Source organism: Phyllobates terribilis, unplaced genomic scaffold, assembly GCF_046119375.1.
Source record: "Phyllobates terribilis strain yellow unplaced genomic scaffold, ASM4611937v1 Scaffold_8__6_contigs__length_399053987, whole genome shotgun sequence".
In the NCBI taxonomy this organism is placed as follows: domain Eukaryota; kingdom Metazoa; phylum Chordata; class Amphibia; order Anura; family Dendrobatidae; genus Phyllobates; species Phyllobates terribilis.
The window spans coordinates 28,407,258-28,427,293 of record NW_027362768.1 but is presented as its reverse complement, the minus strand read 5'-3'; the positions used below and the strand labels follow the sequence as shown (position 1 = coordinate 28,427,293).

Genomic DNA, 20,036 nt, shown 5'->3' with positions numbered 1-20,036 from the left:
TGTCAAAATGATAAGTATATGCTTACTTTATTACTTTAAAAAAAAAAAAAATGAAGGGAAGAAAACCTCTTTAAAACAGATTGGTCATTACAGTAGACAGATTTATGAAAAGGCAGCATAGCATGAGGACAGGTACCTTCTTCCTCATACGGAAATGATTGTGCCATGTGACCAATAGAAGCAATCAGTGAATAGACCTTACACATAGTTCGTAAGACCAGCGTATTCATGAGGGGAGTACTCCTGCTTCCTCAGGCCCTCAAGGCAATGACTGATGGCCACAGTATATCTTCCTACACATCAGCCTGTCAATCACTGTACAGAGGGCGGGCGGAGATGAGGATAGTGCCCATTACATTAACACTGGTCACAAACTTGGTAATCCTGTGCATTCTCTGGCTACTACTAGCCAAGTGGTATAATATTTTTGTGCTGTTCTGGCTAATAGGAGAGCCTAACTGCCCTCATACGATGTGCTGCCCTATGTAAGGTCAGTACAGTATTGGCTTTAATGGCACATACCTTCACTTTGAGAGAAATAGCTAAATCTGCAGTGTAAAATAGCTAATCTGCAGTGTAAACCTTTGAAGTCTTTGGTACTTTGTTGCAATCATTTAATTGAAGGAGTTCCATGTGATATTGGCACATTTGGCTATCAGTTCCTCCAATCACTTGGCTAATAGTAGGGAGCAAAGTAAATATTAAAGTGCAAAAACAAACAGTAAAGTGTCCACAGACTTGTGTGAAGGTAAGACCTGTCTTGATGGGTACATCATCTGAAAGTGCTACTTACTGCTTGTCTTAGCATAAGCTAACAATACAATTTTGTTCTACTGATATACGTGCTCTTAAAAGCAGGAAATCCCATTCACGTACTAATGAAGCAGGAGAAAAAACAAATATATACAAGTATATATATTAGATGACCTTTACCTTTGACTAACCAGAGGCTAGCCACAGCCTGCTTTACCTTCTTTTTGCCCCTGTTCCTCTGCACTACTACAGCATGATGTATCTAGGATTTAATTGTAGATTGATTTCTGGTTGCAAGCGTTTACTAACCAACCTCTCTGAGAGCTTAGAGGGTTAACTGTACAACCACAATGATGGAGGCCAAATAGGAGAAGCCAAATTAGTCTCCTAGTGAAAGTCGACCTAAATTTTGAAGTCTCTTATTAAACATTGTAAGCCCACAATGATACAGTTCTGTCTGCAGAAGATGACAAGAAAGACAGATCTTGTGTATGCCACCGGCACTGGATCACCTTGTCCTTGTGCTCACCAACTTCAATGATTGGAAGAGGTTTTGTGAGATCACCTGAGAAGAGATAAAAGTTATAGAGCTGAAACAATACACCACATGATCTTAAAATATTCTAGGCATAAAATCCATAAGGAATTGTCCCTCTTTCCCAATTACCAAGACAACTTCTGTTGGGGAACAGCTCAGAGGCCTTAATATAATTGTTTGGCCAGTCCTGACAAAATTGGATGTTTTGCCTGATTTTAGAACAATGTATTGGGAGGACATAAGGCCCAATGAGGCTGTTGTAATTACATTAAAAATCCATTTACGAATGGCAGTATAATCCTTTTCCTTATTTAAGAGTTTTTCTGCCTGATATTAATATGAGAAGTTGCTCAAGCCACAGGAGGAATCATAAAATGTGTTTTTTGTACAAACGTTTAAATCCCTTTCTCGTTGAATACATGGGGACACAGGACTAGGAGGCTTGGCACTAAATGAAAAAAAAAATGTTCATTCCGCCTGGTGGGCAATACCTTCTCCTCAGCCACTACGGAGCTCAGTTTAGTGCCAAAAACAGTAGCAGAACATGCAGAAAAAACTGAGAATTTTACAACAAAGACAACCAGGAATCAACATGACCTGAACCCACAGATAGGCCACAGGAAGACAGAATTACGGTAACTCTGGGACAAGAGAACAGGAAAAGTGTGGGAGCCGTGTCACCCAATGTATTCAATGAGGACAGGATTTTACAGCAAATACAAAAATCCTATTTTCTCATTATTACCACTAGGAGACACAGACATTACAGAGCAGTCCCAATGTGTGAGAATAAAAACAATCAACCATGTGGACAGTCTAACAGAAGGTAACCTTCCGTACCTTGCATCCTATGCTGGCATAGGCAGAAGTCAGAGTGGATCTTGTAGAATTTGACAAAAATGTGAACAGATGTCCAGGTGACACCCTTTAATTCCTGAGAGACAGATGCCTGACTGCCCTTGTGGAATGAAAGATTATCCTAAAGAGTAGAGAGTTTCAATTGGCCTTCTACAATAGTCAACCTGATCCATTTAGCATAGGGTGGATTGAAGGCTGACAGGCCCTTGCGTGGCCAGTCAGTGATTATGAAGGATAGGCCCTAACCAGATCCAGATACTGGACAGGGCCTTCATTAAGATAGTCGAGATAAGGTATAACTGCAACCCCTCTAGCAGAGAGTAGCGCCATCAGGAAATTGAGCACCTTAGTAAAGACCCTGAGAGCTGTGTAGAGTCCGTAGGGGAGTATGACAAATTGAAAATGAAAAGAACCATCAATCAAGCAAATGTAGGTGTGACTCAATGATGAAGATGTGAAAATATGTCTTCTGAGACCTCCACAAGGAATCCATGCAAAATCGTTGCACCTGCACAAATCTGTTGAGTTTTTTTTAAAGCCCAGGATGAGTCTTCCCCAAACAGTCCTTCTTGGGAACTGAAAACAGGTTGGAGTAATGTCCTGGGAATCGTTTTGCATCTGGAACAGGAGTCTTTGAAGTCGAAGGTCATGTATGGCTTTCATGAAGGCAAGTGCACAAGGTACAGCCTCCAGGGAAGTGGAGGGAGATGGAAAAAAGCCTGTTTGGGGGCAGTGAGGCAAACTTGATCTTGTAGCCCAAAGATTCCACATTCTTGACTCAGGCATTTGTTCACACGAGCCATCCAGGCCTCCCTGAAGAAGAGATGCACCCCATCTGAGTAGGTGATTTAAGTAAGGAAAGACCTGGAAGTTTATGGCTTTTTCACCATGGGACTGACGTGCCAGAAAGGTTTAGGCTTCAATGAAGGCTGAATGGAGTTGGAAGGTCGGGCTAATTTCTTGGCCTACACAGCAAGAGGAGTCATGAAAAAAGCCCAAAACGTTTTGGACTACCTAGATTGAGGAGAGAGTCTACAGTTCAGGGAAAGCAGAACACTCGCCAACCTTCAACAGTGTCCTTGGTGATCTCATCTAAGCGCTCTCCATAGAGTCTGTCCACTTTGAAGGAGAGTCCCGTAAGTGCCTTTTGGACACCAGTTCAGGGGAACAGAATCTGAGTGGAGTGCCGAACAGCCTGGAATTGGCTACAGTGGAGACCACAAGTTGTGCTGACGCAAGGGAAGCCTTGAAAAGAAATTCCGAGGCATCCAGCAACTAAGAAGGCCCTCTTGAGGAGCAATTGAAAATAACCCATGTAAAGATGCTTAGCCCAGGCTATACAGGCCTTGCGATTCTGAAAAGGCAGACGTAAGCTGTAGCCTGCTAATGAACTCTTTTGAGAGGGAGTCAATTTTCTTATACAGTAGGTCACTAAGGGATGCCACATCAGAATAGTGCAAGGTAGTATATCTAAAGAGACTAGTCACTTGGGATTCATGGGGGAAAGACGATATAGACCATTTAGTAGCTAATTTTTCTCGCAAAAGGTGAAGAGGGCCTCAAACTACATAAGGAAGGTTTGGAATCTTATCTGGCTGTTTCCATTCTTTGACAGATAACAGTTGCCAGCGGTGGCACCAGAAGGAAACCACTTCCTTGGAAGGTGAGGCGGGCATGTAATTTACCGGAAGAATGTCACTCCAGAATAATCTGAAGCCAGCTTATAATCAGAGTCTAGTGAGAGGTGTCCCTAAGGAATTTAGACTGGGTAGGGGAGAAGTGATGTAATTTGCAATGGCTATGTCCTGGGAGTGATCTGGGAATGCTGAAGAGGATCTGTGTCAATAGATCTTATGTCTCTCGTAAGAGCATCTTTGGGGAAGAGAGGCTCCCCAAGCTCTGCGTTATAGAAAGCTGCGGAATCCAAGACAAGACATATGTCTGTAGGAGTCCATAGACAGCAATGGAGACCAGGAAAAAAAACCTGGGAAAAAAGGCCCATCTCAAAGTAAAAAGGGAGAAAAGCATGTGAATGGGCACTCTGGATAGATAAAAATGTATATCAATTTACATCTGTCTAAAACTATAAAATGATCATATCCCTCTGTCTGTTGTTATATGTAACTTCATGATTTTACTACTTTCCACGGTGCCCTCATACTGCTGCTCCTGAGTGCCCGCTCTCCCATCGGGAGGCTATGTGATAACAGGGAGTATGACTTGTGTTCTTGTTGCTTATGCAAGCCAGGCTCCTGACCAAGGCAGTCTGTGTGCGGTTTGATGTCCCCCGCACCCTTCATATTCATTCTGCACTACCTGGCTGCACCTCCACAGCTTGTATATGACCAATGAAGGATCGTGGGGCGAGTGTTGGAGAAGCAGGGATTGGAAAATAAGAGGTCATATACAAGTTGTAAAGGTGCAGGCAGTCCATACAGAAAGAGTGTGAGGGGGGACATCAAATTGCACACAGACGGTGATAAGCCTTGGTCAGGGGGCTGGCTCGCATACACAGCAAGACCACCATGCCCCCCGGATCTTTCAATTAGAATCCTGAAAGAGAGCAGTGCTGTGATATGAGGGCACAGTGAAAACAGAGCAAATAAAGTTACATATAAGAACAAAGAGGGATATGAACCTTTATAGTTTTAGACAGAATTTAGATTGAAATACATTTTCAGTCTACAATACATTATTCAGGGAATTCCAGGGATAATCACCGGAACACCCCTTTAAAAGACAGAAAAAGTCCAACCTATTCCTCCTTTGATCCAGGCAGATTGGGGGAGGTAACAGTTCATCCTAGGGGCAGAGCAAAGTTTGTGGCCTAGCTGTGAGAAAAGTTAGGGTCTTGATTAGTGAAGCTACATGACAGAAAGGCCACCAGTCAGAGGTTAAGTGAGGGACCAAAGGGGTCCTGTAAACACGATTCCCCCCTGCTACAACCAAAAAGTGTGCCAACGACCTTTAAAAAAAGAACTGCAGAGAAACCACAGGAAAAAATACAGAAAACAGTTAAGGGGTTGTAAAACAGAGGCCGAGGAAGGGGAGAAGGATGGCCCAATGACTAAAGAGGAGGGAGACCCCCAGGGAAAAGATCCTAGCAAGCTCATGTAAAATGGAGAGAAACAAAATGGGCCACGCAGTGAGTTGGGGATTTTGGATGAACTATACTCATGTATCAGACATGTTCGCAGGGACAACCCTTTGGTCGCCTCGCATGGATCATGGGGAAAATAGCAGGCTGATATGCAACAGTCATGACAGATGGCTAGCCAAAGATGAAATGATGTCCTCTCCTCAGGTAGGTCACTGTGTGCACTCCACAGTAGTGTGTTTTCCAGCGGACATCTACACCACCAATAAAAAGGGACAAAAAACGTGCAGATGACCTGAAAATACAGTGGCGACCAAAAGTTTTGCATTTTTTTTAAAGTGTGATTACTTCCGTCGGGTTGTTGTGATGCCATTTTCCTGGTGATTTTAGTTAACCGTTAGCAAATGGTTGTCAGCTATAAAGACAAAAATGGTGTTTGACATTGTTTTATCCCTTTATGTATTAGTTTTCAACATTTGCTGGGCCAATATTTTGCATATTTTGTCATGGGTAGTCGAATTTTGCCTAATTTTTTTTTTTATCACCAGATGTCGGGAAGCTTATTATTCTGAGAGTGAAGTCAAGCAAAAGCCAAAAGAGGTAGCTATGGAATTCAACTGTCCTCAGAGTTAAGTGTCACATATATTAAAGAAAGAAAAAGAAGGTTATGGAACAGCTGACAAACCCCAAAATGGGCGACCATGGAAAACTTCCTCCAGAGTTGATCACATTATTTAGAAAAAGTCAGTTTCTGATGTCCATAAAAGTGCTGTACAGATTTACCATGAAATTAACGAAGAATATGGGGTCAAAATGAATCTCCAAACTGTGGTGCGACGGCTAAGAGCAGTAGGGTTGAATGCAGGAGTTCCAGTCAAGAGGCCTTTCATCTCTGCAAAGAACCGGAAGGTCCGACTTGAGTTTGCCAAAGAACACAGTCAATGGAAAGAGACAGATTGGTCTAAGGTGTAGTGGTCGGATGAATCCAAGTGTAATCGGTTTGGTAGTGATGGCAAGCACTATGTATACTGCCCAATTGGAAAACGTAATGATGTAAGGTACCAAACACCTACAGTGAAACATGGTGGAGGCAATGTCATGGTTTGGGACTGCTTTTCTGCATCTGCCATTGGCCCTCTGCATAGAATTGATGGAACTAGGAATGCTACCATGTACAAGGATATGCTGGAGAATGTAATGCTGCCACACGGTAAAACCAAAGTAGGCAGGGGATGGAAAAAAATTGGTTAGCAAAGAAAAATGTTATCCTGTTGCAATGGCCAAGCCAATCACCTGATTTATACCCTATAGAGCACCTTTGGGATGAGTTATGGTGACGGGTTAGGGTCCGTACCCATAGCAATAAAGATGAATTGTTTGCAGATTTGCAAATGAAATGGAGCAAGATCCCGCAAGATGTCTTGAATACCCGAGTGGCTTCAATGCCCCGCAGGTGTAGTGCAGTAATTAAAGCAAGAGTTTAAGCTCCAAAATACTAAGTTATGGCATTACCTATAATTCTCAACTGGTGCATATTAAATGTTAAATGAGACAGAATAACTCACACCTGAGGATGCTAGTAAGGGTAAAACGCCACTCATATAGACTCATAGAAGAACAAAGCGATCAAGATCACCCAAAAGAATGTTTCTCAATGTAAAAGACAAATTTTATTGTATGGATATAAAATGCAAAATGCAATACACATGTTTGACAGAAATGGTGCAGATACATACACTATAAAAAATCCATCGTAATGTAGGACCGACGGGGTCCGTTCTGTGAGAATCACAATAGCTCAGTGGCCATGTGCCCTATCATTCGGTGACCCACCTAGCCGTAATAGAGTCCAAATAAATGTACATGTATAGAAGTTAAAGATGTCCAGGAAATTAATACTGGTCTATAGTAAAAAGTTCATTGAATAGTCACCAGATAGTTAAGCATCAAACTATCCACAAGAGATAGATGTATGGACAATTAATTCATTCCTGGACACAGGACCATATGGTGTGGGAGCTCACAGAAGGGCCACGGGGCCCTAGGGGTGGACGCGTGGCCCTTCTGTGAGCTCCCACACCATATGGTTCTGTGTCCAGGTAGGAATTAATTGTCCATATATCTATCTCTTGTGGATAGTTAAGCATCAAACTATCTGGTGACTATTCAATGAACTTTTTACTATAGACCAGTATTAATTTCCTGGACATCTTTAACTTCTATATATTTACATTTATTTGGACCCTATTACGGCTAGGTGGGTCACCGAATGATAGGGCACATGGCCACTGAGCTATTGTGATTCTCACAGAACGGACCCCGTCGGTCCTACATTACGATGGATTTTTTATAGTGTGTGTATTTGCACCATTTCTGTCAAACATGTGTATTGCATTTTATATCCATACAATAAAATTTGTCTTTTACATTGAGAAACATTCTTTTGGGTGATCTTGATCGCTTTGTTCTTCTTTAAGTTATGGCATTGTAAACAATGAATTACTCTCCATGTTGTGATCAATAAATAGTATATGCAAAACTTTTGTTAGTCAGTTTTCTTTAATTAAATGACCAGACCTATATTCAAAAGCATTCTGGTTAAAATTAAGGTCATGCATGACGACAACTTCATGCACTTTAAATTCATCACCAGGGAAATAGCAGCACAGCAACCAGACAGAAGAAATCACACTTTAAAAAAAAAAGCAAAACTTTTGGTCACCACTGTAGGGTAAATAGCATTTCTAGATGTGACAGGTTCCCATTAATAATACACACAATTTGTACTGTTAAAGGGAGTGTCTGTTTGATAAGCTAGTGCTGAAGGACTCCATGGATACTCAGCAATGTTTTTGATGCCTAGAGTACAAAGCTCCTGACTTGAACCTGACAGCCCCCTATATGCCTACATAAACCTATAAGGATGTCAAGTTCAGGTGAGGAGACCCACAACCGCTGTCAATCACAGTGTGGGCCCAGGAGCGTGGCCCACAGAGATGTGAATATGGCATTACCCATACAAGCCTATGGCTCTGTGAAAATCATTAACACTGCAATGAATACCAGGTTTGGTAACAGATTTATATATTTTTTCTTGTGTGAAATTCACTGATGAAACAATGATGCTAAAAACTGACCCACAATTCTAGAATAGGAGATAGAAATCTTTGTAAGAGATTTGTAGGCCCTTTATCGGACCTCTCTTTGTGGCCAATTTCATTCACATACTGACTGGTTGCGGGGGCCACACGTCAGAAGCCCCGAACCTTTTCTAGGAAGCTGGCCAGTTTAAGCCACATTAACTATTACAATGGCTATATAGGCTGGGATCTAATGATGGCTCCTTTATCCAGTTTACACTGCAGGTGAAGGTGTTTTTCTCTCTGGTGCCGAGTGCACCACAGCGTATCTATTGTGGAGCCAGATGTTGGGGGTCTGAGGGACACATTTTTCTCCAGAGATCTGGTTGGGGAACACTACTTTACTTTTAGGCCTGCTTAATCCTGTGCATGTATTATTAGATAGGAAGCTCTGGGTATGGGTAATACAATAAAGGATTGTTCAAGAACACTCAATCCTAACGATCATCCTGTGGAGACAGGGTGGTCTGACTAGAACATGATCCCCTTCTCATTGGCCTCTGTGACCAGGCCAGCAAACAAGTGTTGATTGCCTTGTATCATCTAGTTCAGGCCTGGGCCCTTTGGCTGTCCCCATTCGGCCCGCGGACCAAAGACAGCCGTGGGCAGAAAACAGTGGCCCGCTGGCTGCACCGCACCCTCCCCCACCAGTCCGGATGCAGACAGTGGTGACTGCATTGGTGCAATATGGTGCCGCCAGCCCCTTCTTCCACCAATCAGCGAGTGAGACAGCGGACCAAATGACGTCATTTTTTAAATGTTTATGGGGGTCCGTTGCTGGACATGGAGGGACTATAGGGGTCTCATGCTGATCCGAAGGCCGTGTGGAGGCCCTTAAGGTATATAGGGGGCTGTGTGTGTGCTCAAACAGTATACAGGGGGATGTCTGCATGAATGGGAAAAACATGCAAAAGAAGAGTAAAAAACGCATGCATTTCATGCTGTATTTATACTGCCAATACATCAGTTATTACAGCAGATTTTTCTGCTGCAAATACTGACCCTGTGCACATTCCCTCATCATGTATATGAGGGACAGCTCCTAGTGTCCGCATCACGTGTATTCACAGGGATCCATTCACAAACAAGGGCGAAAAGCATGTCCTCACATGTTCATATACCACAAAGTATGAATAGGATCAGATACTAATCTATTCTTAACTTTATTTATTTCTCTTTATCCATACGGAGGCCATATCTCCCGGTATGCCTATACACTGGGATACATCGAAGCCCTCCATCGGAGGAGGTACACGTCAGGTCCACTGGTGAACTGGTGAAAACATTACAGTTTTCTTTAGGGGTACGTCATTCTCTCACCAGTCGTGTTTAACCCCTTAGTGAAAATAGGAAAACAATAAGCTATGCAAACCATGGATAAACGACCTCCAAATCGTTCCATGTGGCTAAAAATGGCAAACACAGTGCTTTCATATGAACACTTTATATGTAATAGGAAATGCCCAGAAAAGTTTGAAAAGGTGTGGAGGATATGGGTTATATCTCGCAAACAGAAGAAACCCTACAAGCCCTTACTGCCAAAATTTGAGACCTGGTCGAAATAGTGAGTTAAGAATGTAACAATAATAAGGATTAATATAAATGAAGTTCTGAAACTAGACCACAAGTCAAGTAAGTCTTATTGAGCTTTAAGTTGTTTATTTCTATGTGTTATCTACATTTCACTCTGGGTGACATAGTAATTGTATAACTCTTGCAATATGTAATGTCTGAAGTCTCATTTATCTTCTACATGTTTTGTTATAAGTTGGAATATCCAGAATTGGTTGTTATGATATAAAATGCCATTATGTTATCGCTCAGTGTGATATTACCGTGATAATAAAATTAGTTAAAAAAAAAGGTTTCCACCTTTAATCCAGATAGTCTTAACACACAAAATGCTAAATAAGTAACATCGGCCTCATGACTGCTTTACATCAGCGCCATTTGTCAATTGTACTTTTATTTTGCTAGGATGTTAGAAGGTTGAAAAATTCTGCAGTAATTTTTCATTTACAAAACTTATTCAGTTTTGAAGTGACTTTGGGGGAACTATGTAATGGAAAACCCCCAAAAGTTACAACATTTTCCAACAGTACCAACATATCCAAAACTGCTGTCAGGTAGTTTGTTAACCCTTCAGGTGCTTTTCAGGAATTAATGCAAAGTTGAATGTCAGGAATAAAAAAATATATTTTTATCACCAAAATGTTGCAAACTTCTAAACAGGCCACTATAGCGGGCAGATCCGAAGACCATTACTTGGCTTTGGACTGCCACGGCAACCATCAGGACCCCACAATCACGATTTCATGGTGTTGATGGGAATATACAGTAAGAGAGAGCCCCCACACTTTGTTAACCATTTGGATGCTCCTGTCAATATTGACAGCAGCATCCAGGGGGTTAAATGGCCATAATGGATGCTAACACTGATCGTGGCTGATGCAGCAGTGTCCACTAGAGTGTACAGCTGACAGCTGCTGCATTTTTTTCACCCATCGGGGGGATACCATTCACTTCTATATCTCAGGTCAGTAAAAAGACATATCAGTGCTTAAAAGTCCAGGCTACATGCATGTGCTATAATAGGGCAGCTTTTGGATATTTTATTTATTATGTAGGCTACTATATGCATTTTCCATACATTTATTCACCTAGTTAGAGCAACCTCGTTTAGCCTTTAGTTATGATCAAACACTACCTACTAAGTGACCCCACTTGTGATATAAAAGTAATAATGTGCGTGTGCTGTAGATAGCAGAATGGTGAGCCACACATTACCATCCAGAGGAGAAGCAGGGGACCCCTATATCATGCACCACCCCTCAACTTACAGATTTCGGTGCATCTGATCTTTTTTTTTGCAGCAGCAGTTTTTGTTAGCCAAAACCTTGAATGGAATCTGCACAAAGAAAACTATTATGGAAATGTATGCATGCCTGGTTGGACCCACTCCTGGTTTAAGCTTACAATTTATGATGCCAAAAACGGACCAAAATGCTGTCATCTGAAAAAGGCTTTTACTGTGTGTGTGAACATTTTGAAAAGGGTATTCCTTTATGTGATGTTCCCAAGCAGAGAATTCATTTTCAGCGAGGAAATAATTCTGAATCTCTATATTTGCCAGTAAAATAATAACACTTATACTCATCTGTAGTGCTAGCGCCTTTCCAGCAATGTCAGCACTTGATCTCCCAGGGTTCACATGACATTGTTATGTCATGCGATCTCTGCGCCCAATCAGCGCTGGCTTCACCTTTTCTACTATGGATGTAATTGACATCTGGATGAAGTGATCGGGCAGCCGCAGCTCTTACTTTCTCTGGATGTCTTGATTTGTGCGAAGAAAGGGAGAGTAAAACCAGCGCTGATTGTCTACTGGGATTGCGTGATATAACAGTGTCACATGAGCCCAGGGAGAGCCAGTGCTGACACTGCTGGAATGGCACTGGAGCTGAGTATAAGTGTTATTATTTTACTGGGGGCAAACATAGGGATTCAGAAGGGGTTGTTAGAGTAGTGGACAACCCATTTAACACTATTTATACATCAGTAATAAAGAACATACCTTGTAGATCTGTAACTTTAATCCTCATGTCATAAGAACCAGTGAGCAGGTAGTGTGCTCCTGGGGAGAAACGGACAGAGCGCACATCACTGGAGTGTGGGTGATAACTCTGTACCATTCGGCCTCCTCTGATGTCATACAGCATACAACTAGAGTCTTCCTGTCCTGTGGCAAGCAGCCGCCCACTGGGATCTACTGCCACTGAGGCCACTGCACTGCCTGCAAGGCGATATAACAAGAAAAGTTACAATTCTGTTAAGGAACACAGAAGAAATGAAAAGCACAATAAATCACTCTAAGCGTTACACAGATTAAAAATAATTGGAATAAATTGGGATTGTTTTTAAACTAGTGAACATTCTTTTATCAGTATGGTTTTGGCTACATGCCTTCACTGCTCTCTGAAACATATCTCCACTGACAGATATTCATCAACACTATTTTACATGTCTGCATAGAACCAGAAGTGTGGAAAATACCAATGCTCTAATAGAAGTGCACAAACTTTTTAGGTTTGAATGACAAAGAGGGTCCTCTCCTCCCCTATTTACCAGCCCAGAAAAAAAAACACAGGAGGATGACTATACAATGAGTGCACCTATCCCCATAGCTTTACAGAGTTACTGGACAACAGAGGAGTTCAGAGAGCACCCAGAATGGCACTGGAGGCCTCATGTGGCCCCCGGGCTGCAGGATGTGCACCCCTGCTCTAATGAAAGCAATGTAGGCACAAAATAGAATAACTACATCCTCAACCCCATGGAAAAATACTATATAAAGGGTTAGTGGTATCAATGTAAAATATTGGTCAGTCCAATTGCCTGCCCGCCTTGCCAAAAGGGCTTCAGAAAAACATTTTTCCCCACTTTATGGAAAATTTTGTCTGTGCCATTCAACAAAACACCAACAAAAACTGTGTGCATGAGGCCTAAAGCTGACAAGTTCCCAATCTCCAATAATGATGAATTCATGTTTGGGCTGTGATCATGTTGCGGCAGTATGTTTTTATTTTTTGCCTCACTGTAGAATAACAATGTTTTTTGTGGTGATTCACAGCAAAATTATGTGTTTCTCCTATAAAAGCAGCAATAAAATTAAAACTGGCCACAACTTGTGAACGCAGCTCTAAAGGTGCATACAATGCAAGATACAAGACTAGATACTATTACTAACACTACTACAAGATAAAACTACTCTGTCCTCCTCCTCCTAGACCTGTCATCAGCCTTCGACACAGTGGACCATTACCTCTTACTACAAACTCTCTCATGTTTTGGCATCACAGACTTGGCCCTATCTTGGATCTCCTCATACCTAACAGACCAGACATTCAGTGTCTCCCATTCACACACCACCTCCTCATCTCGCCCCCCATCTGTCGGTGTCCCCCAAGGTTCAGTTCTAGGACCCCTTCTCTTCTCCATCTACACCCTAGGCCTGGAACAACTCAGAGTCTCACGGCTTTCAGTGTCACCTCTATGCTGATGACACATGGATCTACCTCTCTGAACCCAATATCTCCTCCCTACTAACCAGAATCCCACAATGTCAGTCCGCTATTTCATTCTTCTTCTCTGCTAGATTTCTAAAACTTAACATGGACAAAACAGAATTCATCATCTTTCCGCCATCTCATTCAACCCCCCAACTGACCTATCTATCAATGTCAATGGCTGTCCACTCTGCCCAGTCCCTCAAGCTCGCTTCCTTGGGGTAAACCTGGACTCTGAACTCTCTTTCAAACCACATATCCAAGCCTTTCCACTTCCTGCCGACTCCAACTTAAAAATATCTCCCGTATGCGCACATTCCTCAACCATGAATCTGCAAAAACACCACTGCACGCCCTCATCATCTCCCGCCTTGACTACTGCAACCTCCTGCTCTGTGGCCTCCCTGCCAACAGTCTCGCACCCCTCAAATCCATCCTAAACTCTGCTGCCTGACTAATCCATCTGTCCCCTCGCTATTCCCCGGCCTCTCCTCTCTGTCAATCTCTTCACTGGCTCCCCATTGCTCAGAGACTCCAGTTCAAAACCCTAATCATGGCATACAAAGCTATTCACAACCTGTCTCCTCCATATATCTCTGACCTAGTCTCCCGGTACATACCCGCACGCAACCTCCGATCCTAACAAGATCTCCTTCTCTACTCCCCTCCTCCCACAATCCCATACAAGTTTCCTCCCATGCATCCCCCCTACTCTGTAACTCTCTACCCCAACACATCAGATTCTTGCCGATCGTGGAAACCTTCAAAAGGAACCTGAAGACCCACCTTTTTCGACAAGCCCACAACCTGCAGTAACCCTCGCCCCACCATACCGCTGCACGACCAGCCCTACCCTCACCTACTGTATCCTCACCCATTCCTTGTAGATTGTGAGCCCTCGCGAGCAGGGTCCTCGCTCCTCCTGTACCAGTCGCTGTCACGTTTTGTTCAAGATTATTGTTAGTGTTTTTGCTATGTATACCCCTTTTCACATGTAAGGCGCCATGGAATAAATGACGTTATAATAATAAATAATAATAATAATCTGCAATGCTCAGAATGATTTAACATGCAGAGAAGTTTTCCATTCTTTACAAATTCTTGTACTTAGAAAAATCGAGAACAAGCTCCAAACATCTTAAAACCAATGAAAATGTTTTTGTTAATGATCATCATCTGTAACAATCCAGCGGTTAGCTTTTATACGTCCCGTCTCACATTTATATATCAGTTCCATGAGATTCAGAACAGCAGTTGTTTCTTGTAGATGTGGTTTAATACTAGATTTCCTTATTCTATCTCTGGCTCCGTTCTGGTCCTGAGACTATAAGCAGCTGCCATGAATCGGATATTGAGCCAATTAGCATTGTGTATATACAGTATATGGAACATACATTTTATATATGTTAGTCAGATTTACCAGGTGCTCCATCTCCGTCACATATAAAACTCCTATATGTTCAGTTAGTACAAGGCGAGGTCTGCATCCCTCATAAAGGCATGTGTGATCTTCACAATTTTTTAGATTATACTTATCTATGATTTGGGATCCTGACTGTCAGGGGAGCATCGATCAGCAGAGAGCTCAAAACCACAAATTCACCTTCTACCTAGTCCGAACTATCGGACGCTAAAATGCTACATGTGCCCCGTATAACACACAACCACATGAGATGAGGGGTATAAACCCAGAATTTCCCCTTTATCATTATATATGCCTTTATTTGCTACACAGAGATCACATTTTTTTCTTCTCTTGAGGTTCAGTTTCTTTTCATTAACTTTTACTATTGCCAGATAATTTTGTAGTCTGCTGGGGTAAGGAACGGCAAATTTAGAAGATACTGCCATGTAAGCACAACAGTATATAACTATATTAATAAGGTACTAGGTTACCTGTTCCATGAAACGTAGTGCCAATCACTCGAACACAGCTGGGAACGCGGAGATCCCAAAATCGGACAGTCTTATCTTGGGATCCTGATGCAATCATCCAACCGCTCCATGTGTAAAGAGCCAAGATGTGCCCTATCACACAGTCACAAAATATTCTTCATTACTAGGTTTAATGTAAGGACATTCACCAATGTAAAATACACAGCAGTTCACACTTCATAGGTCTATCAGCTTCCTATATGTGGGGTGCATGGCAGGACTAATAAGATCCTAACAAATCAATGTGCCACAGAAGTGCTGCTTACCTGTGTGCCCACTTAATGCATGAAGCCCCTGGCCACGCTGGCAGTCTGTAGTGTAGATATTACAGTCTCCGGCTCCTGCACTGATCAGTATTGCACCGCCGCTCTCTGGCCCTTCCATAAAAGCCAGGTCTCTAATCGTTCCATCATGCATGCTGAACTCCAGGTCTGGTCCTGAAAGGCAAGATTCTCTATTACAGGCCCCAGTCTGATACAAGGGTTGATTTCAGCTGCCATAAAACAAATACACTGTCCTTACAGGGGAAAAGTGCGTATCTCTAATATGGCCGCCCAGGGGCCAACACTACTCCACATTATATTCATTGTCAGCACCCTTTCAGTCCCAGCATTAGCTCCCATACCCCATTAGAAGAGATTAAATACTGGAAAATGCCTTTTGGATGCAGCACAGACTATTACATATTATTTAACAGGTTGGCCACTACTTTATCACTTATGTCCTATTCTTAGGATAGCTCAACAATGTCTGATCAGTCGGGGTCCAACACCGGGACCCCCGCCGGTCAGCTGTTCTCTGTGTCAGTGGTCGTCAGCTGGAAGTGCTCACTTGCAGAGCTGCTCCGTCTTCTGATAGTGGCCGCGGCTGGGTAATGCACACTCACCTCCTATTCAAATCAATAGAAGGTGGATGCGCAGTACAAAGCCGCGGACACTACCAGAAGACAAAGCAGCTCCACAATTGAGCAGTTCTGGCCAGCGGCCGCCGCCACAGAGGACAGCTGATAGTGGGGGAGCCGACCGATCAGACACTGATGACCTATCCTATGAATGGATCATCAATGATAAAGTAGTGGACAACCTCTTTAATGTCGGGCAAAGCTACAGGAAAATAGAGGGTGCAGTATGTGACACCCAATGTTACAGTCACTTAGTCTTACCTGTTGCATTGCAGGTTTCAGCGTTGAACGGCAGCACCTTCACATACTTGTCATTAGATCCTGTGGCGAGTAGCTGCCCGCAGGGGCTCCAGGCCACACAGTAAATGGAACCCTTGTGGTGTTTGTTCCTCTTAAATCGGATTAGTGGCTGCGTGGGACTGCTTGGGGCACTGAAACGAAAGTAATGTAACAATGGAGAGCTGCACATTGCTGTTGGCCCCTGTACGTCGTCCTAGCTAGTACTCCAAGAAAGTATTAAGTCTTTTACCTGGTAAGATCCAAGGCATCAGGGTAAGCACAAACTCGAAGCGTTTTAGAATTTGATCCAATAGCATAAAGTGATCCGCTGGGGTGAAACGCTACCGCACGGACCGCCTGTGTGTCCTCCATTGTTGTCAGGCAGATAAATTGCTGTTTTGATTTTCCGTCTGCCTGTTAAATCCCAAAAATATATATAATTAATTTAAAAAAAAATGAATGGCAAGAATCCATGTGTAAACTTTGAAGGGATCAGAAGGTAAGAGTTGTGGATGACGAGCGCACAGCCAGTAGGTATCATGCACATGTCCCCCTCTGATAAAAAGCAAAGGTACAAATGTCTTCTCAGCCTCATGCTCCACCTCTGCCTTATGGGACTGCTGAAAATAGCCAAGTGCTGTAGTCAGCAGTCCCATAGACAAAGAATGACTGGGAGACGAGCATACACACCTCTGCTCACTTCAGAACAGGACACCAAAGCCCCATTTCCAGGATCCACAGCCCTGATATTGGGATCATTGAAGGTCCCAGTTTTAGGACCCTCATCAATTTGTACCCAACTTATGGCTACGGGATCACTTGCTTTTTTTGGGAATATCCTTTTTACCCCTTAATGACCTGTGACATACATTTTTAGTGACCTATGATGAAAATGTATGAAGCAGGCTAAGGAGTTGAGCCTACTTTACACCAGCCAGCACCTGCCTGTCACTGCAGCGACCAGAGCCTACTCCCAGCCAGCGCCTGCCTGTCACTGCAGCGACCAGAGCCTACTCCCAGCCAGCGCCTGCCTGTCACTGCAGTGACCGGGGTTACTCCCAGCCAGCACCTGCCTGTCACTGCAGTGACCGGGGTTACTCCCAGCCAGCACCTGCCTGTCACTGCAGCAACCAGAGCCTACTCCCAGCCAGCGCCTGCCTGTCACTGCAGTGACCGGGGTTACTCCCAGCCAGCACCTGCCTGTCACTGCAGTGACCGGGGTTACTCCCAGCCAGCACCTGCCTGTCACTGCAGCAACCAGAGCCTACTCCCTGCCAGCACCTGCCTGTCACTGCAGTGACCGGGGTTACTCCCAGCCAGCACCTGCCTGCCACTGCAGCAACCAGAGCCTACTCCCTGCCAGCGCCTACCTGTCACTGCAGTGACCGGGGTTACTCCCAGCCAGCACCTGCCTGTCACTGCAGCGACCAGAGCTTACTCCCAGCCAGCACCTGCCTGTCACTGCAGCGACCAGAGCTTACTCCCAGCCAGCACCAGCCTGTCACTGCAGCGACCAGAGCCTACTCCCAGCCAGCACCAGCCTGTCACTGCAGCGACCAGAGCCTACTCCCAGCCAGCACCTGCCTGTCACTGCAGCGACCAGAGCTTACTCCCAGCCAGCGCCTACCTGTCACTGCAGCGACCAGAGCCTACTCCCTGCCAGCACCTGTCTGTCACTGCAGCGACCAGAGCTTACTCCCAGTCAGTGCCTGCCTGTCACTGCAGAGACCAGAGCCTACTCCCAGCCAGCACCTGCCTGTCACTGCAGTGACCAGAGCCTACTCCCAGCCAGCACCTGCCTGTCACTGCAGCAACCAGAGCTTACTCCCAGCCAGCGCAGGCCTGTCACTACAGCGACCAGAGCTTACTCCCAGCCAGCGCCTACCTGTCACTGCAGCGACCACAGCCTACTCCCTGCCAGCACCTGTCTGTCACTGCAGCGACCAGAGCTTACTCCCAGTCAGTGCCTGCCTGTCACTGCAGCGACCAGAGCTTACTCCCAGCCAGCGCCTACCTGTCACTGCAGCGACCAGAGCCTACTCCCAGCCAGCACCTGTCTGTCACTGCAGCGACCAGAGCTTACTTCCAGCCAGCGCCTACCTGTCACTGCAGCGACCAGAGCCTACTCCCTGCCAGCACCTGTCTGTCACTGCAGCGACCAGAGCTTACTCCCAGTCAGTGCCTGCCTGTCACTGCAGCGACCAGAGCCTACTCCCAGCCAGCACATGCCTGTCACTGCAGCGAACAGAGCCTACTCCCAGCCAGCACCTGCCTGTCACTGCAGCGACCAGAGCCTACTCCAAGCCAGCACCTGCCTGTCACTGCACAAACCAGAGCTTACTCCTAGCCAGCGCAGGCCTGTCACTGCAGTGACCAGAACTTACTCCCATCACTGCAGTTGAACCATTTAAAATGTTGCCATCGATCTCGGATTGAAGCACATAAACAACATCACTGCCACTGCATGTAGGCCCGGCTCCCATCAGTCCTCGTTCGACAAGATTGTGATGGGTCATCATGACAACTGGGGACCTGCTGAAGGACCTCGTAAATGCCATGTTAGGCACTGCATGGGCTTCACAGGAGAGCCGCAGTTTCTATGTATACTGCAATACTGTGGTATTGTAGTCTATTGTGTAAGCGATCTAATGATAAATAATAATAAAAAAAGATCCTAGTTACTCACCGGTAACGGGATTTTACAGAGCCCATGACAGCACCCCCTGAGAGAGGGTATCCGCCCACCAAGGACAGGAACCTACTGAATAAAAAGGCGGTACCTCTCTTCCGCATCAGTTTTTGTTTCAGAGCATGAGAGGGCCTCCGAAAAATAGGTTAATACATAACTGCCACCTTAACATTTGTAATAAAACACCTTAAAAAGTGCACACCATAGTGAAAAAGGGGAGGGAATTAATAGGGTGCTGTCATGGGCTCTGTAAAATCCCGTTACCGGTGAGTAACTAGGATCTTTTCCCCTTCTCTCATGACAGCACCACCTGAGAGATTTATAGAGATCAGACACCAGAGGGAGGGATCACCGCTTGCAACACCTTCCTTCCAAAGGATAGATCAGTAGAAGAGGAAAGATCAAGACGGTAATGCTTGTAGAATGTAGCGGGGGATGACCAAGTTGCCGCCTTACATATGATGTCGATGGGCACATCCGCCTTCTCAGCCCAGGAAGCAGCTACCGCTCTGGTGGAGTGAGCCTTCAGGTTCTCTGGAATCGGCAGATTGCTAGAAGAGTATGCTAAGGTAATGGTATCCCTGACCCATCTAGCTATGGTCCCTCTTGTAACCTTAAGCCCTTTCCTAGCCCCCTGAAAGGAGATAAATAAGGCGTAACTTTTCCTCCAGGCCTTCGTCACCTCCAAATACTGGACTAATACCCTCTTAACATCTAAGGTGTGAAGCTTATGTTCCTCTGAATCCCTAGGGTTAGGATACAAGGAAGGGAGAGTGATTA

The 20,036-nt window shown here is 44.4% G+C and overlaps 1 protein-coding gene across 2 annotated transcripts in view; it reads right to left on the bottom strand.

Moving 5' to 3' along the window:
• Positions 1–667: 667 nt before the first annotated feature.
• LOC141156672 (WD repeat-containing protein 47-like) overlaps positions 668–20,036 on the bottom strand; it is a 45,218-nt gene continuing 25,849 nt past the window's right edge. For both annotated transcript variants that reach the window (XM_073642902.1, XM_073642903.1), the window contains exons 6-11: positions 16,818–16,981; positions 16,550–16,719; positions 15,654–15,824; positions 15,349–15,480; positions 11,961–12,179; positions 668–1,318 (exon numbers count right to left, since the gene is read on the bottom strand). In XM_073642902.1, the coding sequence (XP_073499003.1) occupies positions 1,176–1,318; positions 11,961–12,179; positions 15,349–15,480; positions 15,654–15,824; positions 16,550–16,719; positions 16,818–16,981 (999 nt within the window). In that variant the 3' untranslated portion in view covers positions 668–1,175. The remainder of the gene's footprint in view (positions 1,319–11,960; positions 12,180–15,348; positions 15,481–15,653; positions 15,825–16,549; positions 16,720–16,817; positions 16,982–20,036) is intronic.